Below are 26,240 nucleotides of genomic sequence, written 5' to 3' on the forward strand. Positions count from 1 at the left end.
TGTGCAACTGATTGTTCCTTCCTAAGTGGAGTACTTTGCATTTGTCCTCATTGAATTTCATCCTATTTACTTCAGACCATTTCTCCAGTTTGTCCAGATCATTTTGCATTTTAATCCTGTCCTCCAAAGCCCTGGCAACCCCTCCCAGCTTGGTACCATCCTCAAACTTTAAAAGTGTACTCTCTATGCCATTATCTAGATCAGGGATCGGCAACCTTTGGCATGCAGCCCACCAGGGAAAGCCCATGGCGGGCTGGGCCAGTTTGTTTATCTGCCGTGTAACGCAGGTTCGGCCGATCGCAGCTCCCACTGGCCGCGGTTCGCCGCTCCAGACCAATGGGGGCTGCGGGAAGTGGCGCAGGCCGAGGAATGTGCTGGCCACCCTTCCCGCAGCCCCCATTGGCCTGGAGCGGCAAACCACGGCCAGTGGAAACTGATCGGCCGAACCTGCAGACGTGGCAGGTAAACAAACCAGCCTGGCCCACCAGGGCCTTTCCCGGGCAGGCCACATGCCAAAGGTTGCCAATCCCTGATCTAAATCATTTATGAAGATATTGAACAGAACCAGACTCAGGACCAATCCCTGCGGGACCCCACTCAATATGCCCTTCCAGCTTGACTGTAAACCACTGATAATTACTCTCTAGGAACAGTTTTCCAACCAGTTGTCCCCCCAAAACTCACAGAAGCTTCACCTAGGCTAGATTTCCCTAATTTATGAGATAGAATCATAGAATATCAGGGTTGGAAGGGACCCCAGAAGGTCATCTAGTCCAACCCCCTGCTCGAAGCAGGACCAATTCCCAGTTAAATCATCCCAGCCAGGGCTTTGTCAAGCCTGACCTTAAAAACCTCTAAGGAAGGAGATTCCACCACCTCCCTAGGTAACGCATTCCAGTGTTTCACCACCCTCCTAGTGAAAAAGTTTTTCCTAATATCCAATCTAAACCTCCCCCACTGCAACTTGAGACCATTACTCCTCGTTCTGTCATCTGCTACCATTGAGAACAGTCTAGAGCCATCCTCTTTGGAACCCCCTTTCAGGTAGTTGAAAGCAGCTATCAAATCCCCCCTCATTCTTCTCTTCTGCAGGCTAAACAATCCCAGCTCCCTCAGCCTCTCCTCATAAGTCATGTGTTCCAGTCCCCTAATAATTTTTGTTGCCCTTCGCTGGACTCTCTCCAATTTATCCACATCCTTCTTGAAGTGTGGGGCCCAAAACTGGACACAGTACTCCAGATGAGGCCTCACCAATGTCGAATAGAGGGGAACGATCACGACCCTCGATCTGCTCGCTATGCCCCTACTTATACATCCCAAAATGCCATTGGCCTTCTTGGCAACAAGGGCACACTGCTGACTCATATCCAGCTTCTCGTCCACTGTCACCCCAGGTCCTTTTCCGCAGAACTGCTGCCTAGCCATTCGGTCCCTAGTCTGTAGCTGTGCATAGATGGTCATGCAAGACAGTATCGAAAGCCTTACTAAAGTCAAGATTTGGTATGTATCTAAATCAATATATCTAAGCTCCCGGTGGCCATGGTTTGCCGTTCCTGGCTAATGGGAGCTGCAGGAAGCAACTGGCTGCAGGGACGTACTGGCCACCTCTTCCCGCAGCTCCCATTGGCCAGGAACGGCAAATTGCGGCCACTGGGAGCTGCGGGGGACCGTGCCTGCGGACAGTCAATGTCAGCAAAATGTCTCGCGGCCTGCAATCAAATTATCCTGATGGGCCGCATGCCACAGGTTGCCCACCACTGGTCTAAACTGATTTATTTTTTTTAATCGCTGTTACCTTCCCTCTTCTGTTCATTCCCTCTGAAGTATCTGGCACTAGCCACTGTTGGAAGACAGGATACTGAGCTTGATGGACCATTGGTCTGACCCAGTACTGCCTGTAGTAGAAAGAGAGAGCCGGAGACATGAGGCCTGGTATATGGGGCCTGGTATGAGGCCTAAGGCCTGACCTAAAGTCAGGCCCTGCTGAGATAAAGCAAAGTTAGCACGAGTCAAGCTGTGAGCAAAAGTCAGGCCCTGTTACAAAGCAGATCCTGCTTGCAGACTCACTCTCAAATACATGAACGTGGCAAGAACAAGGCTGCTGTTGCAAAAACACAAGCACGCTCACGCACTAAGTATTCATGTAAACACATTCCACAAAGGTAATGCCAGAACACCCCAATACAAGTTTATGGTATAAACACACTTCCCAAAGATGATACAGGAACACAGTGACCCCTCCTAAGGATAAGGTCAGGATGACAGGGTGATGGATAGAGATGTGTTGATCGAACCAACAGGTACAAGGTAAAGGATGGTAACAAACCACATCAGAGGGGTGATACATAGCTTGTTTGTATCAGTGTATAAAAGAGGGGTCGCAAAGGGGGTGCCTTGGCCCAGCTGAGGGGGGAATGCAAAGTACCACCGTTCACTGAGCTGGTCCATTGTCACGGGCATACACGTGCTAGCGTACCTGTTGGCATAGGCGCCAACTTCCACTGGTGCCGGTGGGCGCTCGACCTGCCTCTGCCCCCGGCCCCAGCCCGACTCCACCCCAGCCCTGCCCCATTCCAACCCCTTCCCCAAAGTCCCTGCCCCTATTGGTCTCCTTCCCCAAATCCCTGCCCCAGCCCCGCCTCTTCCCCACCTCCTCCCCTGAGCAAGCCCGTTCCCGCTCCTCCCCACTCCCTCCCAGAGCCTGTTATGCCACAAAACAGCTATTTCACGGAGGCAAGTGCTGGGAACTAGGGGGAGAAGCGGGGACACAGTGCGCTCAGGGGAGGAGGTAGAGGTGAAGGTGAGGTGAAGCTAGGGGGCGGGGAGCTTGGCTGCCAGTGGGTGCAGAGCACCCACTAATTTTTGCTCCAGTCCCTGTAGACATTGAGCCGGGGAGCTAGTACTATGCTTTGTCAGCAATAAACCTGGCCAAGGGCCTTCGCTACTGACCGGAGTCTGTGGTCTTCTTGGGCAATATGACTGGAACCTGCTGTAGAGGCTATCTGGCCAGAGCCAGTGTGGCATGCACTGCATGCAGGGAGAACACAGATCGAGCAGCCAACAACTGACAATACTGGCTTTTTTTATGTTCCTGGTTTTTTGCTTGTAAACTGTTTATCCCCACCTGCAGATCACCTCTTATTGGTTACTACTGGTGATGGTGGTAGTGGGTAGATCCTTTGCTGTGTCCTAAAAAGCAGAGATCTGCTCACAGGGGCAGCATTCGCTCAAACCCAACACTGACTCGTGGCTCACAGGAAAGGAGGCAGCTGCACAGACTTTTCAAAAAGAAAAGTGTCCATCCTTGACATTCAGGACAAAATCTTGCCCTGACTGTCCAAGTGAGAGGGTGCAGTGATGTCATAGAGGGCCCCATCCCATCAGCCAGGGCAAGACTACAGTACAGTAGCCTATGCTGGTGGGTGCACCTGACAGTTACTCTGAGCAGAACATTTCTAGACACAGGGTAGCTCTTGCTGCTGACCACAGCATAGACACTAGACACACCCCTAATCTGTTGATCACATCGCCTCGGGAGCATTGCTAACCCTTGAGCAGGGTAAAGTTCCTCCCTATGCTGTGCCCAAGGCCTAAAGTGGGCTGGGTTGCACGGGGTTGCAGAGCCAGCCTAAAATACCAGAGTAGTTGGAGTGAGGCTTAGGCAGGTTGGTCATGTTGCCAGCCACTCTAAACAAGCTTTGCAGGTGCTGGAAATTGCTCATGAACTAATGAAACAGCCATCAGAGGGTAATGCCAGACCCAGCCTTTCTTTAAGATCATTATAAGATATGCCTGTACCCTCTCTTTAACCACCCCCACACACACACACATTCTCCAGCACTAGGTGATCAGATGTCACAATTCAGCAATCCAAATATGCCTCCTGCTAAATTTACTTTCTCTTCCAGAGCACAGACACTATCATTCCTGCTTTCCCCACAGCAGAGCACATGGGTTAGCATGTAATCTGACATAACAGATGAACAAATCATTGGCAGCTTTCGACGAGGAGGCAGTTAATGGGAGCTGAGGTTGACGTTTCAGCAAAGCCATCTAGTAATTTCCTACTAGCATCTTATTCTTGTTTTGAATGTCAGCAGCCTCCATAATGAAGGACTGTGTGATACAATGAGCACTGAGATAAAGCAAAGGGAGGCAAGGCCACTTCTGGTTTTCTCTGCAGCAGACATCAATTTACACACAATATGGATGCCAATTTAACAGCTATTTGCAAACTAGTTTTTTTTAATCTGCTCTTTGAGAAACACTAACCTGAGAGTTCATTTTACATAAGAATGGCTTAGTGCACCTTTCGAGCCAAGAGGCACTTCTGCAAGGAACAAAAGAAAACATGTTTGAGTGTTGCTTGTGTTTTGTGGAAAAACTCTTTTAGTTTCTCGTTGACAATTTACTTGGATAGAAGTAAAAAACACTTACACATCAATGGGCACAAGCCTGTGCCTCTAGGGTAATGAGAAATGTCTTGCTGTCCAAACTCATAAGCCTTGCCTACATTGGGAATATTACCCATTACTGACATCAGATGTTGACAAAAAGTGCAGCTGAACTGGTTCAGAATTCAGTTTAGCTGTAAGTGCAGACAAAGAAAAACTGTCTCCAGCACCCGTTAAACTGGTTAAATCTTGCTTTTAATCAGGGCCAGATCATCAACATGTATATTTGTCAGCAATGGGTGCATTTCACAATAAAAGACAAGGCTATAGGATGCTAGAATCACAAAACTGAGAGGATTCTGGATCTGGCAAAGGTCACACCAGAGTGCCTGTTAATATCCTGTCAATGAGACAAGTTAGATGTCTTCAAATTGACAAGGCCTGATGAAAAACATCCTAGAAAAATTAAGTTGCTGACTGAGGAGATATCTGAGCCATTAGTGATTATCTTTGAAAAGTCATGGAAGACGGGAGAGATTCCATGACTTAGAGGAGAGGAAAGTGATCAGGAACAGTCAGCATGGATTCACCAAGGGAAGGTCATGCCTGACTAATTGCCTTCTATGATGAGATTACTGGTTCTGTGGATGAAGGCAAAGCAGTGGATGTATTGTTTCTTGACTTTAGCAAAGCTTTTGACACGGTCTCCCACAGTATTCTTGTCAGCAAGTTAAAGAAGTACGGGCTGGATGAATGCACTATAAGGTGGGTAGAAAGTTGGCTAGATTGTCGGGCTCAACGGGTAGTGATCAATGGCTCCATGTCTAGTTGGCAGCCGGTGTCAAGTGGAGTGCCCCAGGGGTCAGTCCTGGGGCCAGTTTTGTTCAATATCTTCATAAATGATCTGGAGGATGGTGTGGATTGCACTCTCCGCAAATTTGCGGATGATACTAAACTGGGAGGAGTGGTGGATACGCTGGAGGGCAGGGATAGGATACAGAGGGACCTAGACAAATTGGAGGATTGGGCCAAAAGAAATCTGATGAGGTTCAATAAGGATAAGTGCAGGGTCCTGCACTTAGGACAGAAGAACCCAATGCACAGCTACAGACTAGGGACCGAATGGCTAGGCAGCAGTTCTGCGGAAAAGGACCTAGGGGTGACAGTGGACGAGAAGCTGGATATGAGTCAGCAGTGTGCCCTTGTTGCCAAGAAGGCCAATGGCATTTTGGGATGTATAAGTAGGGGCATAGCGAGCAGATCGAGGGACGTGATCGTTCCCCTCCATTCGACATTGGTGAGGCCTCATCTGGAGTACTGTGTCCAGTTTTGGGCCCCACACTACAAGAAGGATGTGGATAAATTGGAGAGAGTCCAGCGAAGGGCAACAAAAATGATTAGGGGTCTGGAACACATGATTTATGAGGAGAGGCTGAGGGAACTGGGATTGTTTAGTCTGCAGAAGAGAAGAATGAGGGGGGATTTGGTACCTGCTTTCAACTACCTGAGAGGTGGTTCCAGAGAGGATGGTTCTAGACTATTCTCAGTGGTAGAAGAGGACAGGACAAGGAGTAATGGTCTCAAGTTGCAGTGGGGGAGGTTTCGGTTGGATATTAGGAAAAACTTTTTCACTAGGAGGGTGGTGAAACACTGGAATGCGTTGCCTAGGGAGGTGGTGGAATCTCCTTCCTTAGAAGTTTTTAAGGTCAGGCTTGACAAAGCCCTGGCTGGGATGATTTAATTGGGCATTGGCCCTGCTTTTGAGCAGGGGGTTGGACTAGATGACCTCCTGAGGTCCCTTCCAACCCTGATAATCTATGATTCCAGAGGACTGAAAGGGCAAATATAGTGCCAATCTATAAAAAGGGGAATAGGGATAACCTAAGTACTTATAGACCAGTCATCTTAACTTCAGTACCCAGAAAGATAATGGAGCAAATAATTAAACAATCAATTTGCAAACACCTTGAAGATAATAAGGCGATACATAACAGTCAACATGGATTTGTCAAGAACAAATCATCTCAAATCAACCTCATAGCTTTCTTTAACAAGGTAACAAGCTAACAAGTTGTGGATAGGGGAGAAGCGGTAGATGTGGGATATCTTGACTTCTGTAAGGCTTTTGATGTTGTTGTCTCACATAACCTTCTCATAAACAAACTAGGCAAATACAACCGAGATGGAACTAAACTCACGCCACCCTCAGGTTAGCAAAGCACAACTCGACACCTCATGCCTCAGTCATGGCCCCAGGCCTAACATTCCCAGGTCCACTATAAAAAAAATCTGTCCATCAATTGTCTGAGGGAATGTGCAAACTAAGGAACAAATGGGGCATGAAAGTGTAAATGAAAAAGTAAGATGGCCTGTGACGGGGTGAATTCACTCCGTACTGGACAGGGAAGAATTAACTCCTCACTGTGGGTAGAGAAAGCGTCACCCCACATTCCTACTGGCCATGCTCCAGGTGTAGCAATGTTAGGATATAGATATTCAGGCCTGTCTGTAAAGGCCTGTACTCTAAGAATTTAGGTGTATTCTTATCACTTGGCTAGTTCTAGAGGTATAAAAGAGAGAATCAAAATCACTGTCTGCCGGTGTAAGCCCTTTCTCTTACTGTGACAGTTTGAGGCCCTGTGCTTAGGCTAGGGCCTTTGGCTAAGCAGCAGAGGCAGCCATAAGCTGGGAAGCGAATGGTCAGATCCTCACATTCCAAACTAGTCACACTGAAAGAAGGTGCTATTGGGCTGTTAAGAATACAGTCCTGTCCTGATAGTGCCTATCACCTCCAGAGAAAGGGAAGTGCCTAGAAAATGTAAAAGGCAACTTAGTTTGATAGCATCCTGTCTGGCAAGAACTCACTTATCAATAGCTGGGATGTGAAATCCTCACTTCTGTGTTGTTCTATCACTGTAGTCCCCATTTCCCTATTGTTTGTCTGTATAATCTCTGTCTGGTTCTGTGATTGTTCCTGTCTGCTGTATAATTAATTTTGCTCGGTGTAAACTAATTAAGGTGGTGGGATATAATTGGTTAAATAATCATGTTACAATATGTTAGGATCGGTTAGTTAAATTTCAGGAAAATGATTGGTTAAGGTATAGCTAAGCAGAACTCAAGTTTTACTATATAGTCTGCAGTCAATCCAGAAGTAACGGGGGGGAATGGGAACAGGGAATGGGGGTGGGGAAACTGGAATCATACTTTGCTAAGGGGGGGAATGGGAACAGGGACACAGGTAAGGCTCTGTGGTGTCAGAGCTGGAAAGGGGGACACTAAGGAAGGAACTGGAATCATGCTTGCTGGAAGTTCACCCCAATAAACATCGAATTGTTTGCACCTTTGGACTTCAGTTATTGTTGATCTCTGTTCATGCAAGCAGGACCAGGGAAGTAAGCGGGTGAAGGAATAAGCCCCCTAACAAGCAGCAGTATAAGAGGGAGCGTCCCGGCTCAGTCTGAGCTGACTGCTGGAGAGGAAGGACACTCCTTGCTGTCTCCTGCCCAGGAATCACCAGAGCCCTAGACCTCAGAAGCCAGAGGCGCCGAGACCCGCACGGACACCCAGCTACCTGTGGACACCACAGTGAGCTCCAAGCTACATGGAGTTGCACTGGCCGAAGAACCCAGAGACCCCGAAGAAGCACAGATCACACTGGAGTGACAAGGTAGCAAGTAGCTTGTGCGGGGGACAAAGCCATTGTCCCGAGGCTGGTCAGCATGTTGTAGACAGATCCCCACTGACCCAGTGGCAGACTCACTTGCCACTGCAAGAGTCCTGGGCTTGGACCCGGTGGAGCAGCGAGGGCCCAGGTCCCCCTACCTGGCTGCTGCCCCCAGGTGATGGCCCAAACTCCGCCCTTCCAAGCAGCCGCCTGATCATACAGTCCCGCCCAGAGGGCAACTTTATTGGCTCCGGCCGCTAGGCCATGCAGTCCCACCCAGAGGGCTACCCTATTGATTCTGGCCACTAGGCCACACAGCTGCGCGCAGAAGGTGACTCTGCTGGCTCCAGCCGCTAGACCATACAGCCATGCCTGCAGGGGTATCTCCATCAACTCGGGCCACTATACCTGGCTGCTGATGAACCCAGTGGATCATTAATGACTCTGGCCACTAGACCTTACTGCCCTGCAGACCCAGGATATCTCCATTGACTTTGCCCATTGGGCCTTACTGCCTTGCAAACCCCGGGGTACCTCTATGGACTCTGGCCGCTAAGCCTTACTGCCCAGCAGAGAAGGGCTACCCACCGGACATGGGTCACATGACCCTATTGCCCTGTGGAGCAAGGCGATTCCATAGACTCTGGCTAGTGGGCCTTAAAGCCCTGTGGATCAATGCATCTGTATGGACTCCTGCCCTTACGTCTCATGGCCTGGAGACTGAGGGCAACTTGAAGGATGGGGTGAACTCACCCCACACTGGATGGGGTTTTCCCCACCCCGTCACACCTGGTGGAGAATGTGGGTAGTGATCAGGACTTGTCGAGAGGCCCATACCTAAATCCCTGGTAGGAGGGAATGGGTTTTCCCTCGACAGGTAGTGGTATTTCACTGCCCAATAAATTATTAGACCACAAAATGGAATCAGACAAGGTTTTGAAGTGGCTCCTGGAATGCCAGCAACAGCAAATCACCAATAAACAACAGCAGATGATGCGTGAACTGGTCACCCAGCAGCAAGCCCAGCAGGAGAGGCTTGGGCAACAAATGGCTTTATTACGACCAGGGGGCAGTCCAGCCACCAACCCAACGGGGTCCAACGCCAGCGCCCTACCATGCAGCCTCCCGCTATGACTTACCAAGCCATGAGGTTCTCTATGCCGGTCCGAGACCCTGAACCACCTCCCAGGCCCGACTCTGAGGATGACGACCACCTAGTTTCACCCCAATGGGAAGAAGATCCTCGGGCAGGAACCAGGCTAATGAAGGAAGATTGGCTGGCGAGGTGCACAAATGCTGTTATGAGTGCAATCAAGAGAGGCACTGATGACGAGATTGCCCCTAAATGGATTGTAACTATGGACAGGTGTGGGTAGCTAGCCCTCGAGCCTGGAAGAAAGCACCTGGGAAGCGTGGAGTCCTTGTGCCCCGTGGCTCTTATTGACTCTGGATGTAGTCAGACCCTCATTTGGAGCAAACTGATCCCAGATCTCGAACCAGCAGGATCCCGAATTCACTTACAGTGCGTCTGGGGATGTGCACTCCTACCTGACTTCCTGGGTAGCATTAGAGATCTCTCACCACCACGCAGTCCTGCAGGTGGTCCTTTAGCATCTCTATCGTCCAGTTGTTGGATCATATTAAAGAAGTTCTGTATTAAAATCACAAATGAGTTTGATTCCCCAGAGTTTAAATTCCAGGGTATTACTAATTAAGAGGTCTCTTGGTTTTTGGTACTGTTTCTCTCCCTCTATGTGTGAAACTTGCAAGCTGCTAATTGTGTTAGTACATTCTAAGACAGAGTCTGTTCTCAAAGCAATTCACACAGAGAGAGACTCAAAGCAATACTCTAACAACAGAAACAGCACCCAGAGACTCCCCGCCCTTTTGTTGCATTAACCATTGTGATTAAAATAGAGATAGAGGATGTATGTGGATGGATGCTTGGTGTGGATAATAACTGAATGATCAGGGAGGTGCCAGCCTAAGAATCCAGTGTCCATCGGCTGAAGAAGGTGTCAAGTGGAAATAACCAGAGGACCCCACCCGGAGGGCAGACTGGAATCCACCCAACAGCCTCAAGGATGGGAGAACCAAAGAACAAGATAACATCTTGGAGCCGTCAGGAATGTGCTATCTGCTGATTGATTCAGCAACAGCATGATGAAGCAATTCCCATAGACTGGCATAGGAAGAAATTCCTATAAAAATAGACTCTAAAAAGTGAGAACTTTGGGGTCTGATTCTGCAAACCAACTTCCAGGAGCATCAGATGAGCATCTGACAAGGCCCTGCTCCCTCCTCATGTCCAGGCCACCTGGCCAGTGACTTGGCATGAGCAACTCTAAGGCTGGTAACTATGATAACAACCTTGCAGAACCTGTGTGTGTGTGTGTGTGTGTGTGTGTGTATGTTTGTATGAATGAATGAATGTGAGAATAAATTTGAGATTGAATGGAATGTTATAACTATAACTAACTGCTTACTATGATTCTTTCTGTATTCACAATAAATGTGGTGTTTTGCCTTTTTCCCTTTAATAAGATCCTGCTGGTTTTTATTTTATTGGTACAACACAGTGACCCCACTGGTTGTTTAGCAGTCTTCCTGCTTCTGATGTACTTAAAAAAAAAATTATTACTTTTTGAGTCTTTGGCTGGCTATTCTTCAAATTTTTTTTTTGGCCTTCCTAATTCTATTTTTACACTTCACTTGCCAGAGTTTATACTCCTTTCTATTTTCCTCAGTAGGATGTAACTTCCACTTTTTAAAGGATGCTTTTTTGCCTCTCACTGCTTCTTTTTCTTTGTTGTTTAACCATCACCTGTCAGGGATCATCTAGATAATACTTAGTCCTGCCTTGAGTGCAGAGGACAGGACCAGATGACCTCTCAAGGTCTCTTCCAGTCCTACGATTCTATGAATGAGCAATCTAGACCTATTTTCCATCTTTCTTTTAATTATTTGATTTCCATTTTTTAAATAAACTTTTATGAATCTGAGAAGTTTGGGCCACTTTTTAAAATGGACTCTGCATAGGATTGGTATTAGAGACCCCTTGGTTCTAATCCTAGTTCTGCCACTGACTTGTTATGTGTCACATAGGTCAACATTTTCAAAAGCGTGCTCTAATTTTGGGTCTCACTTGAGAAGCTTAGGGCCTGATTTTCAGATGCTGGGTGCCTGACACTTCCGCTGACTTCAGTTAGGGTTGTGGGTGAAGTTGGCATTAACCTTTTTATGACTCTCTGTCCTCATCTGTAAAATGGGTTCAATATTACCTACTGTAGCTCACAAGACAGGGGTGTTGTGAGATGTAACAGTTTGTAGGGCACTTTGGGATCCCCTGAGGAGCTTATAGACGTATAAAGTATATTTTATTATTATTAACAAAAGTGCATTAAGAGCACAACACTCTACCCATTCACAATGATTTCTAACAAATTTGGAACACACTCACGTACACACCCCTATTAAAGAAAACACATACAAAGAGAATGGCCTAAAAGCATTTTTAATTTGGACTAAGACCAAGTCAAATGGTTCACATTGAAGCCTGTTGCTTGTATGCCAGATGACAAACTGGCCATTGGAATCACAATCCAATTCAAGAAAGTATCCAATCTGTCCAGAGCCAGAGACTCAAGGAGAAGGTGACAGAAGAAACGTTGGAGTCATCAGGATGAGGAGATAAAGGGAGAGGAAGAGTCGGGCACAAAAGTCAGAAAAGAAGGCAAAGCGAGGATGGGGCCAGAGGAATGGTAGATAACTGCCACCTGCAGGGAGAGAAAAGTTGATCATGTGCCTTTTGTAAGGTAGAGCAGATATGGGAGAGTGAAGGAGGGTCTCGAAATGGCATGAGGGGAAGAGGAAGAACCTGACAATGAAGGGGTTTATCTGAGCTGAGGGAATGGGCCCAAAAGGAAAGTGTAACAAGGACAGCGTAGTCACGATGAAAAATCAGAGGGGTTAGGCTGGTTAAGGTGATAGGGAGAAGATGGAACTTCTGAGATGAAGGGACAGCAGTGAGTTTTCAGGAGAAGTGGGCCACATGGAGGCAGCAGATGGAATGAAGACACACAGCATCAGGAGGCAGGAATACAGGTTAGCAGGCAGCCTTGCTTTCTGGTTAAGGGGACATGAGAGGATTTGGAGGCTCAGGAGCTTGCCCATTTGTATTCAATAGAAATTAAATTGACACAAACTGGGAATTAGACCTTGACCCACAACCTCATTTCACATAGGCCACCAGTCTTCAGCTAGTAATTAATCTGGGCCTGTTACTGCAGTGAGTTCCGCACAGGTGTTCACCCTAATGGAACTCACTCCAGAACCATGGCCCTAGTCACTACTGACATGAGCTGGATTTGAGCCATCAGACTAGAAGATCTCTTTATTCCAGAAACAGTCATCTGAGCCATCCAGCTCCCTCACAATAAGGATATTCCTGGCAGAAGCATGTGCAATGGCCATCAAAATTTGTAAGCATGCAGCCTCTATAGGACAGACTAATCAAGATGCTCCTGGAGGTTGCTTGAGACATAAAAACCAGAAGCGCTTAAGCCGTTTATGATATCCAAGAACCCCAAGATAAAATTAATTTCACTGCAGCACATTTCCTAGGCTTTTCAAATACAATATGAATTTCAAAACATTTAAAACAATTACAATATTGTGACACCCACAAGGTGGGTAAGGTAAAATCTTTTTGAACCAACTTTATTGGTGAGAGACAAAAGCTTTTGAGCTTGCACAGAGCTCTTCTTCAGGTCTGGGAAAGTTACTCGGTGTCACAGCTAAATACAAGGTGGAGCAGGTTGTTTGGCATAAGTAGTTCACTTAACACGTATTTCAAGGGTCCATTCAAGGTGAAGTGATCCATTCATCGGAGTGAGCTGTAGCTCACGGAAGCTCATGCTCAAATAAATTGGTTAGTCTCTAAGGTGCCACAAGTACTCCTGTTCTTCTTGCGGATACAGACTAACACGGCTGCTACTCTGAAACCTGTCATAAATCTAGTGTTTCTATTCAGTCTGTGATTTTTAATATCTAGCAAAGTTATGACGGGTTTCAGAGTAGCAGCCGTGTTAGTCTGTATCCGCAACAAGAACAGGAGTTCTTGTGGCACCTTAGAGACTAACAGATTTATTGGAGCATAAGCTTTCGTGGGCTACAGCATCCGATACATCCGATGAAGTGGGCTGTAGCCCACGCGGATGCTGTAGCCCACGAAAGCTTATGCTCTAATAAATTTGTTAGCAAAGTTATGAATTTAAGCTCCCAAGCTCATCTTTTGAAGGTGTCCTGCAGATTTCCTTTGAGAATCAGGACATAGAGGTCAGCTATAGAGGTTATAGCTTGTGAAAAGTGTTCACCCACAGGTGATATGATGTTTTTGTCTTATAATTTTTCTGTGCAGGCTCATTGGAGAGCATAGTGATTACAGTGTCTCTCCTTTGTCTGTCTGTGCTGCAAGGTTGGTTTGAATTCCTTTCTCGCTCTGTTTTGGGAAGCAGAGGAGCATTAGAGATTCTTGACACCTGGGAATCAGTTGAGTTGCCTTACCACTAATTGGCCAGAAAAGATAAGAGCTAAGCCCCAGATCCTCAAAGGTATTTAGGCTCCTAACTTCCATTGTCCAGGTTTAATCCCCAACAAGCCTCACCTGGCCTCTGAAGAAAGCAGAGTGCAGGGCCAATCAATACCAGAGAGGGAGCAGACAAAAACAGCTCTCCCCTATTTGGGAGGATGACAGTTAAAATGTCAGAGACAAGGTGGGTGAGGTAACATCTTTTATTAGAGTGACTTCTGTTGGTGAGAGAGACACACTTTTGAACTACACAGAGTTCTTCATCTAGTCTGGGAAAGGTACTAGGGAAAAAGAAAAGGAGTACTTGTGGCACCTTAGAGACTAACCAATTTATTTGAGCATGAGCTTTCGTGAGCTACAGCTCACTTCATCGGATGCATACCGTGGAAACTGCAGAAGACATTATATACACACAGAGTGTCACAGCTAAATACAAAGTTGAACAGATAGTTTAGCATAAGTAGTTAGCCAGTATTCTAAGGGACCATTTGAAGTGCAGTGGCCTGTTAACACACCTGTAGTCATAGGACAAAAAGTCATACAGGGCTACAATAACGCTGAATACAACAATGGAAGTTCAAATGTTGGAAGCTATTGATTGCCTATTCCTGAACCTTGTAGTTGTAGCCATGTGGATCCTAAGATATTAGAGAGACAAGGTGGGTAAAGTAATATTTTTACTGGCCCAACTTCTGTCTGTCTCCAACAGAAGTTGATCCAATAAAAGATATTACTTTATCCACCTTCTCTCTAAATTCCTGAATACTGGCAGTTTAAGTTACATATGCAGAGGCTAAAACCTTGGTGGACTGCTGGCTGGGGAACATGAATTGTAACTTAAGGTTTCCGTGTTTTGGACTGTTTTGCTAAAATCCACTTCCAGCTCAGGTGAGGACAAGAACAATTTTTATTCTACCCTTGAGAGAAAAAACACCTGTGGGTTTTGGGTTTTTTTTCTTTTTTTTAAAGAAGCTGATTCAGGGTGTTCCTTGTGATGAGGAACCAACATTGTATGGACAAGAACAACCAGTTTGTGCCACTCAGAAGTATTAGCTCCTCTCAGTACCTTCAGCTGGCTTTTAAGTTAAACCTTCCAGCTCTGGGAGGAGAGAATGCCTTCAACTCTCAATAACTTCTATGGGAGACGCAAGAGCTGAGCAACTTGCAGGATTGCAAAATCTGCATTGACTGGGCTGCTGCTATTGTTCTTCTGGCTCATTTTTATAAAGTTTTCATGCCCTTGTTCTGATACGCTTATCCCAATAAATCTGTCTCTTCCCTATTTAGCAACTCCCAGGAGTGAGTTGCTGAAAGTTGAGATGAGACCAAAATTTAAATATTTTAAAACAAAGAAAACTTACAAAATATAATATTGTTGTGATGTCAATGCAAATTATTTGGTCTGATCGTTCACCCACAGTGTTTTCCACACAAACATTGCAACACCGTACTAATGTCTGATAGCCAGGAAGTGAACCTGACTACGGCTTTTGTGATCCATGCAGGCAAACTGCCATACCCAGGCAGAGCTCCACTGATGCCCATGGGGCTCCACATCAGTGCAGCAGTCCACTCACAAGGTAGGATCAGAGCCTTAAAGCAAAATACAAAAACAAACCAAAAAAACCCTGACCAGCCTCATTTCATGTCTAAGCTGAGGGAAGGGCAAATAAATGAAGGCATAAATAATAATGGCTAAGTATGATCTTAAAAATTCATCTGTTTTAATATTACATAGTGGTGGTAGCAGGAAATGAAACTTTAAAAAAAAAAAAAAAGATTCTTTAACCTGTTAGTAGAATGTCCCTTGAATTGACTACACTAAAATACTCCGATTACTAGGTGTACCTTAAGGGCACTTTAAAGGTGAGCTGAAAAGAATGTTTAAAAGCATGCTTACGTAGTGCTGTGGCATGAGGCTGTAACAGTGTGACATGATGACGTAACGAAGAGGCACAGCGATACAATGGCACAGCTTGGTGATGTTGCAGGGCTACCCTTTGATGTTATGGCGCTGCACAATGAGGTAATGGTGCAGTGACATAACAAGGTGTGGTGATGTCATGCTGTGGCACTGTGATATAATAATGCAGTGTAAGGCTGTACTGTTCAATGGTATAATGGCAAAGCATGATCATGGTGGGCTGTGGCATGGTAATTTTAACATGCAGTGCTGTTATGTAATTACATGGCAATGTAATGTGTCACTGCGCTGTAACAGCATGGTGCAGTGATAAAACAGCATGGCAAGAGAATGAAATGGTGCTATGATGCATCACTAATAATGCACCATTGTAACACAGCAGCAGTGTAATGGCACAGTAATATGATGTGACTGACTGCAATGAACAAAGCCATGTGAGTCCCAGACTGCCGAGACTCATCAAGCCCTTGGATCGCTACCCCTTCCTGCTTCTCCACGTGGGCACCAGTGATGCTGCCAAGAATGACCTTGAGCAGATCACTGCGGACTACGTGGCTTTTGGAAGAAGGATAAAGGAGTTCTCGTCCATCCTCCCTGTGGAAGGAAAAGGCCGAGGTAGGGACCGTCGAATCGTGGAAGTCAACGAATGGCTACACGGGTGGTGTCGGAGAGAAGGCTTTGGATTCTTTGACCATGGGATGGTGTTCCAAGAAGGAGGAGTGCGTGCTAGGCAGAGACGGGCTTCACCTAACGAAGAAAGGGAAGAGCATCTTCGCAAGCAGGCTGGCTAACCTAGTGAGGAGGGCTTTAAACTAGGTTCACCGTGGGAAGGAGACCAAAGCCCTGAGGTAAGTGGGATACCAGGAGGAAGCACGAGCAGGAGCACGTGAGAGGGGAGGGCTCCTGCCTCATACTGAGAAAGAGGGGCGATCAGTGAGTTATTTCAAGTGCCTATACACAAATGCACAAAGCCTGGGAAACTAGCAGGGAGAACTGGAAGTCTTGGCACAGTCAAGGAATTTTGATGTGATTGGAATAATAGAGACTTGGTGGGATAACTCGCATGACTGGAGTACTGTCATGGATAGATATAAGCTGTTCAGGAAGGACAGGCAGGGCAGAAAAGGTGGGGAGTTGCACTGTATGTAAGAGATCAATATGACTGCTCAGAGCTCAAGTATGAAACTGCAGAAAAACCTGAGTCTCTGGATTAAGTTTAGAAGTGTGAGCAACAAGGGTGATGTCGTGGTGGGAGTCTACTATAGACCACCGGACCAGGGGGATGAGGTGGATGAGGCTTTCTTCTGGCAACTCGCAGAAGTTACTAGATTGAATGCCCTGGTTCTCATGGGAGACTTCAATCACCCTGATATCTGCTGGGAGAGCAATACAGCGGTGCACAGACAATCCAGGAACTTTTTGGAAAGCGTAGGGGACAATTTCCTGGTGCAAGTGCTGGAGGAACCAACTAGGGGCAGAGCTCTTCTTGACCTGCTGCTCACAAACCAGGAAGAATTAGTAGGGGAAGCTAAAGTGGATGGGAACCTGGGAGGCAGTGACCATGAGATGGTCGAGTTCAGGATCCTGACACAGGGAAGAAAGGAGAGCAGCAGAATACAGGCCCTGCACTTCAGAAAAGCAGACTTTGACAACCTCAGGGAACTGATGGGCAGGATCCCCTGGGAGAATAACATGAGGGGGAAAGGAGTCCAGGAGAGCTGGCTGTATTTTAAAGAATCCTTATTGAGGTTACAGGGACAAACCATCCTGATGTATAGAAAGAATAGTAAATATGGCAGGTGACCAGCTTGGCTTAACAATGAAATCCTTGCTGATCTTAAACAAAAAAAAAGCTTACAAGAAGTGGAAGATTGGACAAGTGACCAGGGAAGAGTATAAAAATATTGCTCGGGCATACAGGAGTGAAATCAGGATGGTCAAATCACACCTGAAGGTGCAGCTAGCAAGAGATGTTAAGAGTAACAAGAAGGGTTTCTTCAGGTATGTTATCAACAAGAAGAAAGCCAAGGAAAGTGTGGGCCCCTTACTGAATGAGGGAGGCAACCTAGTGACAGAGGATGTGGAAAAAGCTAATGTACTCAATGCTTTTTTTGCCTTTGTCTTCATGAACAAGGTCAGCTCCCAGACTACTGCACAGGGCAGCACAGAATGGGGAGGAGGTGACCAGCCCTCTGTGGAGAAGGAAGTGGTTCGGGACTATTTAGAAAAACTGGACGAGCACAAGTCCATGGGGCCGGATGCGCTGCATCCGAGAGTGCTAAAGGAGTTGGCGGATGTGATTGCAGAGCCATTGGCCATTATCTTTGAAAACTCATGGCGATCGGGGGAGGTCCCGGATGACTGGAAAAACGCTAATGTAGTGCCCATCTTTAAAAAAAGGGAAGAAGGAGGATCCGGGGAACTACAGGCCAGTCAGCCTCACCTCAGTCCCTGGAAAAATCATGGAGCAGGTCCTCAAGGAATCCATTCTGAAGCACTTAGAGGAGAGGAAAGTGATCAGGAACAGTCAGCATGGATTCACCAAGGGAAAGTCATGCCTGACTAATCTAATTGCCTTCTATGACGAGATAACTGGCTCTGTGGATGAGGGGAAGGTGGTGGACGTGTTTGTTCCTTGACTTTAGCAAAGCTTTTGACACTGTCTCCCACAGTATTCTTGCCACTAAGTTAAAGAAGTATGGGCTGGATGAATGGACTGTAAGGTGGATAGAAAGCTGGCTAGATTGTCGGGCTCAACAGGTAATGATCAATGGCTCCATGTCTAGTTGGCAGCCGGTATCAAGTGGAGTGCCCCAAGGGTCAGTCCTCGGGCCGGTTTTGTTCAATATCTTCATTAATGATCTGGAGGATGGTGTGGATTGCACCCTCAGCAAGTTTGCAGATGACACTAAACTGGGAGGAGAGGTAGATACGCTGGAGGGTAGGGATAGGATACAGAGGGCCTTAGACAAATTAGAGGATTGGGCCAAAAGAAATCTGATGAGGTTCAACAAGGACAAGTGCAGAGTCCTGCACTTAGGATGGAAGAATCCCATGCACTGCTACAGACTAGGGACCGAATGGCTCGGCAGTAGTTCTACAGAAAAGGACCTAGGGGTTACAGTGGACGAGAAGCTGGATATGAGTCAACAGTGTACCCTTGTTGCCAAGAAGGCCAATGGCATTTTGGGATGTATAAGTAGGGGCCTCGCCAACAGATCGAGGGATGTGATTGTTCCCCTCTATTCTACATTGGTGAGGCCTCATCTGGAGTACTGTAGTCCAGTTTTGGGCCCCACACTACAAGAAGGATGTGGAAAAATTGGAAAACATCCAGCGGAGGGCAACAAAAATGATTAGGGGACTGGAACACATGATTTATGAGGAGAGGCTGAGGGAGCAATGGTCTCAAGCTGCAGTGCGGGAGGTTTAGGTTGGATATTAGGAAACACTATTGCACTAGGAGGATGGTGAAGCACTGGAATGCGTGACGTAGGGAGGTGGTGGAATCTCCTTCCTTTTGAAGTTTTTAAGGTCAGGCTTGACAAAGCCCTGGCTGGGATGATTTAGTTGGGGATCGGCCCTGCTTTGAGCAGGGGGTTGGACTAGATGACTTCCTGAGGTCCCTTCCAACCCTGCTATTCTAGGATTCCATGGTATGAGATACAAGGCGGGTGAGGTACTATCTTTTATTGGACCAACTTCTGTTGGTAGAAAAGACGAGCTTTCCCAGGCCTCAAGAAGACATCTGCAAAGCTGGAAAGCTCATCTTTTCTACCAGCAGAAGTTGGTCCAATAAAAGATATTATCTCACCCGCCTTGTCTCTGGAATGGTGGTGTCATTCTCTGGCACAGAGCTCATGATGTAGTGCGCTGATGTAAATGTATGGAGCAGGCTGTCATGCTTCAGCACAGTGACTTAGGCTATGTCTACACTAGAGAATACAGCGGCACAGTTGCAACAGTGCAGCTGTGCTGCTGTAAGATCTCTACTGTAGCCACTCTAAGCTGCCGGGAGAGCGTTCTCCTGTCTCCACCCACGACGAGCAGCAGTTGCTATGTTGGTGGGAGAACCTCTCCGGCGCTTATGTTGGTGTAATTTATGTTGCTCAGCTGGTTTATTCGTACCTCTGAGCGACATAAGTGGTAGTGTAGACATAGCGTTAATGGTGTGAAGGCAGAAAGTCTTCGTCTGATGACAATTGAGGTACTAGGCTGTCGCTCCGAGATTTAATGGTGAGGAATAATTATGCAGTTACACCATGATATCCTTCTCTCATTGCAGGGCATGTCATGGTGGTGTGACTGAACCGTGATGTCACGTGATGCCACGTGACCAATGTCATGGCATAGACCAGTGATGTCATGCTGCGGCGGGATGGTGAGGTGACGTCAGGGGGCAAAGCAGTGATGTCATGCTACGGGGTGATGATGTCATGCCGGGACACGTTACCCCGTGGACTGGCCCTTACCTTCTGGCTCTTGTAGGGCATCTTAGGCGGCATGGCGGCAGCGGCAACAGTCCCCCGGGCGCCAAGTCTCCCACTCCTCCTCGCTCGCTCCTTTCCCCGCTCGCAACCAGCTGCCGGAAGTTGACGCTGGTATCTATGGCAACGGGCCGGAAGTCCCTCTCTGCCAATCCAAATCCGATGAAGTGAGCTGTAGCTGAGGAAAGCTCATGCTCAAATAAATTGGTTAGTCTCTAAAGTGCCACAAATCCTCCTTTTTCTTTTTGCAAATTCAGAATGGGATTTGGGCTGCTCCCTGCCCCCCCCCCCCACGCGGGGAGAGAATGGTACGTCCCACCCCGCCGGAAGGGAAGTCCCCAACGGAGAGAGGGGCGGGGCGTTCTTCCCATCCGGGCTCCCGGACCGGCTCATGAATTATTCATAAAATTGCCCCTCTCCCCCGCCCCCTCATGAATAATGCATAGCGGGGCGGGGCGGCGGGTCCCGGACCCGGAAGCGGAGCGGCTGAGTCACCCCGGCGGCGCGGCTGGCTGGGATGAGGCAGCCGCAGGAGCAGCCGCAGCCGCAGCGAGCGGCGGGCGCGTCCCTGCGACACTGAGGCGCCCGAGCCCGGCGCGCCCCCGCCCCGCCCCGCCGGCACCATGATGGAGGAGATAGACCGGTTCCAGGTGCCCACCGTGCGCGCCGAGATGCAGCCGCTGGTGAGGGGCGGGCGGCGGGGCCGGGGCGAGCCGGGCGGGGGCTGCCGCCGCCTCACGCCTGTGGGGGAGGGGTCCGACCCCCTGAGGGGGGCCCTGCAGGCGGGGGGAGCCCCTGGAACTCAGCGGAAAAGGGGGGGTCCCCCTGTCGTGAGGAGGCGTGAGGCCGGGGCGGGAGGCGCGCGGCTTCTCCTGGCCCCCACCCATGGGGGCAGAGGGGCCACCCACCGGCATCCCCTGCACTTCCCGTGGGAGGGGGCTCCCGGAGTGTGTGTGTCCCCCCCCCGCAGCTGCCCCCGGGCTCTGAGCGCCGGCCCCCGCCTATCCCCTCGGGGGGGGGGAGGAGGCAGGGCGGGGGGGCTCCGCCTGTCCCCGGGGGGGGCGGGGCGCAGGGGCAGGGCTGCTAACGGGACCGGGGGGGGGAGGAGGCAGGGCTGGGGGGCTCCGCCTGTCCCCGGGGGGGGCGGGGCGCAGGGGCAGGGCTGCTAACGGGACCGGGGGGGGTCCCCGATGCCCGCCTGGCCGATGATGTCACCGCTCTGTCAGCTGCCTGTGGGCCCGCAGGCGGCCGGGGTGGGGGCCGCGCTGGCGACGACCCCTGGTTGTGCCCCCCCCCCCCCCCCGTGTGTGTGTGTGTGTGTCGTTGTTCAGCTCTCCCCGGTCTCTCAGGCGCGACAGGGGGCGGGGGGGGGGCCAATATGGGCTGCTGGCTGTGGTTGCCCCTTTCTCCCTGCTCTGGTTTCTGGCTGGCTTTGGGCGGAGGTAAGAAAAACCTGGCTGCTGTGTAACGTCTGGGGGGGGGGACCGCTCTGGTGGTGGGACCTGTGCGCTTGGGGTGGGCCCTCCCATGGCCTGCTGGCTCAGGACAGGACCTATTCCCCCCCCACACACACACTGACATTTTGCCGTTGTTAGACGGTGGCAAGCCTGGGGACTCCTTGCTTGCTGCCCCACCTGTTAGTGAGCTGCAGATAATTGATCACCAGGGTTACCTGTCCATCCATGTCACTGCGCTCTGAGGATAAGTCCGAGTCTTAAGTGCTCCGGAGTGACTTCCATGTTATTCCATGAGGAGATGTTTCTTTTCTCTGAGCAGGAATTGTGGTTGCTTCAGTGACTGTTTCTTACACAATAGTGGGGATAGTTTTCCTTTCCTTGCCCCTAAATGATCGTACATCCCTATGCTATCGTACATCCCTATGATACAGTAAAGGCAAAACAAGATTTATTATTTCTTAAAACTTGAATTCGGTGCCTGACTTTTGCATGGATCTTGCTGGGTGCTCTTGTATATTTACCGAATGTAGAGGAGGTGTATTTCTGCCTCAGAGCACTTAAATCACAGTAAGGAGCCTTAGCGTGATTGTTCTGACTCATAGATTTTACTCAGAGGTGTGACTTCATTTACATATATTTCTATATCATGGTATAAGGATTCTTTCCTTTAATGACTTAAGTTTTTAAAAATTAAAATGGACTTTTAACATGCTTGAGTGTCGTCTTTGCATTTACCAGCACTGCATGTGTTTAACAGCAGCTGCTGTGTCATCCCTGGAACCAGATATCCTAGTTATTACCTGTACATCTCCTCTTACCCTCCCCGTGTTCAAGAGACTCTCGTTATGATATCCTGAAACTAATACTGTGTACAGGCATACATTTGACAGTATTTCACTACTGTTTGACATATTGGGGCAAAGGCACAATTATGTTTAGCAGTGTCTGTCTTCTTTATTTTGACTTAGTTGTATACGCCTCTAGAATAAATCCTTTAGTACTTGGAATGATCTGGTCAGATTAAAATCACTACTTTTTGAATGTTTACGTATTCTACAAGCATCCCATTAAGGTGATCAGGATTTTGTGCTTTGGATAGCCTGTCTTGCCACTTTCTTCAGTCAGCCAGTTCCCCTGATACTTTTGTGGATCTTCAGTACAGCAACAGGTAGAGAAACACACCTTAAAAGCAGAAATATGTGATTGTAAAACTGCAAAACTTGGCAGTGGAGCTTTGGGAAGGCCTGGACTAGAGCGGATGTCTTCAAACTTTCATGGCATTGACCACATCTTACTAGGCAGATGGCCTTGTGGCATACTTCCCCTTCAAATCAGATATATGCTCCAACTTCCTTCCCAGTTGTGATCATATAACATCCCTGTGGCAGGTATCGCAGTTAAATATGTTGAAAAGTAAAAAGAAATAACTTACTGTATTTGTAGCCGTCTTTTAATATGATCAACAAGCTGGAAACAAAGTGTTGGTATGAGGTGAATAACCCATTCTCTGGATGAACATTGGTCAATGGTCTGTCTTGGAAACCTTTAGAGTTAGATGAGCTAATGATATTGGAGACTGACAGGAATGTATCTTAAATAGGATATTTGTATACAACACAGTTCATGCTATGAATCTGCAGATTATGCTCCATATTAAATTTAATGGTCATTCTCTGGGTAAATTGTTTGCCTGAAGAATCTAGGTACTGTACAAACACATCTTCTTTATCAAAAAAACTGCTTTGTTTGCATACAGTGCATTTTTACTGTTTGCATGGGTTTATTTCTATAGCTACTGGAAGTGGAAAAGACACTTTAACTCCAAAATTCAGGTGTGATTATGTAAACAAAGACAACTGAAATGATGGCTACAGCACAGGAAGAGACACAAGAGTTTCTGTAGACTGAGGAATACAGGCCACCATGGTTTGATGTTTGCTTAAATGTGTAAAGTAAAACTTACTAGTGGCTTTGAGTTTCAGAATGGTAGGGAAAGGTGTTTAGCTTGCAATGACAGTGCCTGGTCTCTCATAAAACAATTCCAAACCTGCCTTTCATTTTGTGAGCCCATCATACAGCCTCATACTGCGTTGTTTTGATAAGCAAGGCTCATTTGCGATCCTTGCTCTCCAGCTGCACAGTGCAAAACACGTGAATGTGTTTGCCCAGTTTTCTCTGCACCTGGAAAGACTGGTTCTCTCAGACACGAGCACTCTATCTTCCTCTCATTTGTGCCTGTCTTGTGTTTACAGGGCTTTTGTTTTCTTTGCTTAAGGGTGTTTTCTGTGTGTTATGGGTGGATCCCCCCCCACCCCCGACCTCAAGGGATCCAGCAGTAAATTTCACGTTGATATTAAAGTGGAGACTTGCTAACTAACTGACTCACTCAGAATTCTGATTCCCACTGGCCCAGTATGTAAAAGCCATCTCTGGTATCTAATTGCATGAGATCCCAGTATGAAATGTTTGAGAAGAGCTGGAAATAACTTAATTAAAAAAACAAGTACTTCTACAAGTCTCCTTAACAGTAGTTGGTTGTGGACTTATTGACAGGGTTCATTTTAGCACTGAAGATGTTCAATACTAAAATTTTTAGTGGGACAGACTTCTTGTTTAGAGCTAAAGACACCCCACCTTACTTCTGAATAATTTCTTATTGCACCCAGTATGTTACAAGATTATTCAGAAAACATAAATACCTGCTGGTGGACTTATTTATTTTTAAATGAAGAAGTTTGTACCAGTGTTTGAAAGAACCAGCTTGGGCATCATCAGTGGCAGAGTGAAACTGACAAGGCTGTTCACCTGCACTCCCATCACCTTTTGCTTAGTAGCGAAATTAACAAGTTTGTAAAAACTATTGGCAGTACCAGAGGAAACGGTCTAAAATTTAACTGGCTCAAGGTGGGGTGGAAACATGGCTCTAAACGCAGAAGCTGGGATAAAGGTAGAAAAGCAGACTACACACACAGTAGCTAAGAAGTTTTACAGTGATGGGGAGTGGATAAAGGAGAGCTAATTTCTCCCTTTCAGCACCCAGCTTTGAGGCCAAGAATTTAGCAAGTTTCAAAAATGGATTGTACACTTATGAATATTAAGACTATCGAGTAATCATAATTATACATTTTGGAAGGGATGTTAAACAGCATGCTTCAGGGCTTATGCCAACCTCTAACTGTTAGAGGCCAGGATGAGGTCTAGCATGTGGGGCAAATTACTGCACATCTGCCTACTGCAGGGTTTGTGCACCTTCCTCTGAAGCAGCTGCTACTGGTCACTGTCAGAAAAAGGGTACTGGACTACTTGGACCTCAGGTCTGTTCCAGTATGGAGCTGTTCCTGGGCTCGGGGTGGCTTAATATCTTTTGCACTTACTAGCTAGTGACCTGATGTGAGAGAGGGAGCGAGAGCCATAGACTGCACCTTGGTTGGAATCCCAGCAGCTCAGGAACAGACTTAGGTTCCTCACCATGGCATTACCCTTGGACATCACTGATGGGCAAGGGCTCCCTTCTGCATTTGGATCAGTCTCCACCCAGTACATGCCATTAGTTTTGTAATTCCTGGGTTATATTGCCTCTTTCAGAAATGAAGAGACCCAGTGAGTGAAGTAATATCTTTTACTGGGCGAACTTCTGTTGGTGAGACAAGCTTTCAAGCTACACAGAGCTCTTCTTCAGGTGATCTGAAGTTCATCCAATAAAAGATATTACTCACCCACCGTGTCTGTCTAATATCCTGGGACTGACATGGCTACAACACTCTTCAGAAATATTCAGTGTCATGGCAGTGGAAGGTGCTGGCCTACTTAAACAGCCCAGCAGGCTGAAGTGTTCTGCTCAGTCACAGAAACAGGTGCTGTGGCAACATTGCAAGCTTCCTCCATGCACCACCCTGATAATGTGCCAGCCCTGACCTTTGGGATTGTCTAGGCAGACTTAAGTCCGCCTAGCCTATATCGTCTATGGCTTCTCTGATGAAACCGCTAAAGAGCGAAGCACTTACAGTGGCTCTGTCATGGGGATATCTGTTCAGTAGGAACTGCACTGAGACTGCCCACTTGCTTTACCTGGAAGCCACAAACTACTGTATGGCAATAACGTTTGGCCGTATCCTGTACCAAATCCAAATTGGTAAAAAGCGCCACTTCTTAGTTCCTTGTTTGTTCACTTTCATCTCTTGAAAAACCATACAAATAAAACAAGCATCAGATGACTGTTAGGAACAACTCAGTCCAAGAGAAGGACCTTTAGAAGAGTTTTCCTTCCTCTTGTCAGGAGGGGGGATGAAATCCAAGTAAAGAGAATAATGTTTTATAGTGAAATACCTTCCCTGTACCATCTAATTGTTCACATTTTTGCAGGCTGTTATGCAGAAATAGGTGGGGTGCCACCTGCTTGGTTGGTTGCAGTATTTCATGTGAAAATGAAATAGCAAGGGTTGGGTTGTGACCCATACAGCAGTAGATTCTAAGCCAATACATACCTATGCACTGGTGGATACAGTTATTATACACTCATGACCACACCGAACTCCTAGGATGTTTTCTTTTCTTGATCTGGCAGATAACTGCTCCCCAGGGTTTTTAAACTGGATACAAGGAGGGCTGGCAAGTCAGGGCTTAAAAGCTTTCTAAGTAGGAAGTGATCAATTCTGAAAGACCTGGTTTTTGGCTCATTGTGAACATTAAAATATTTTCTAACGCTATTGACCCTGGTTCTT

General features: G+C 47.4%; 2 protein-coding genes and 1 long non-coding RNA gene across 7 annotated transcripts in view; 2 read left to right on the forward strand and 1 right to left on the reverse strand.

Annotated features, from left to right (window-relative positions):
• DNAI1 (dynein axonemal intermediate chain 1) overlaps positions 1–20,334 on the reverse strand; it is a 275,417-nt gene extending 255,083 nt beyond the window's left edge. For both annotated transcript variants that reach the window (XM_073343359.2, XM_078852695.1), the window contains exon 1: positions 20,048–20,334. In XM_073343359.2, coding sequence (XP_073199460.2) covers positions 20,048–20,080 — 33 coding nt within the window. In that variant the 5' untranslated portion in view covers positions 20,081–20,334. The remainder of the gene's footprint in view (positions 1–20,047) is intronic.
• A 181-nt stretch (positions 20,335–20,515) lies between these two features.
• Positions 20,516–26,240, forward strand: part of FAM219A (family with sequence similarity 219 member A) — a 140,948-nt gene continuing 135,223 nt past the window's right edge. For 3 of the 4 annotated variants that reach the window (XR_012158828.2, XM_073343360.2, XM_073343361.2), the window contains exon 1: positions 20,516–20,745. Coding sequence is in view for 3 of the 4 variants with exons in the window: in XM_073343360.2 (XP_073199461.1) it covers positions 20,686–20,745 (60 nt within the window). In the remaining variant the exon portion in view is untranslated. The remainder of the gene's footprint in view (positions 20,746–26,240) is intronic. The other variant, XM_073343362.2, reaches the window with a different exon arrangement.
• LOC140911083 (uncharacterized) overlaps positions 21,359–26,240 on the forward strand; it is a 37,040-nt gene continuing 32,158 nt past the window's right edge. Inside the window, exon 1 of the long non-coding RNA XR_012158830.2 lies at positions 21,359–21,504. This is a non-coding gene — a long non-coding RNA (uncharacterized LOC140911083). The remainder of the gene's footprint in view (positions 21,505–26,240) is intronic.

The sequence above is a fragment of the Lepidochelys kempii genome, chromosome 5 (genome assembly GCF_965140285.1).
Source record: "Lepidochelys kempii isolate rLepKem1 chromosome 5, rLepKem1.hap1, whole genome shotgun sequence".
Lineage (NCBI taxonomy): Eukaryota > Metazoa > Chordata > Testudines > Cheloniidae > Lepidochelys > Lepidochelys kempii.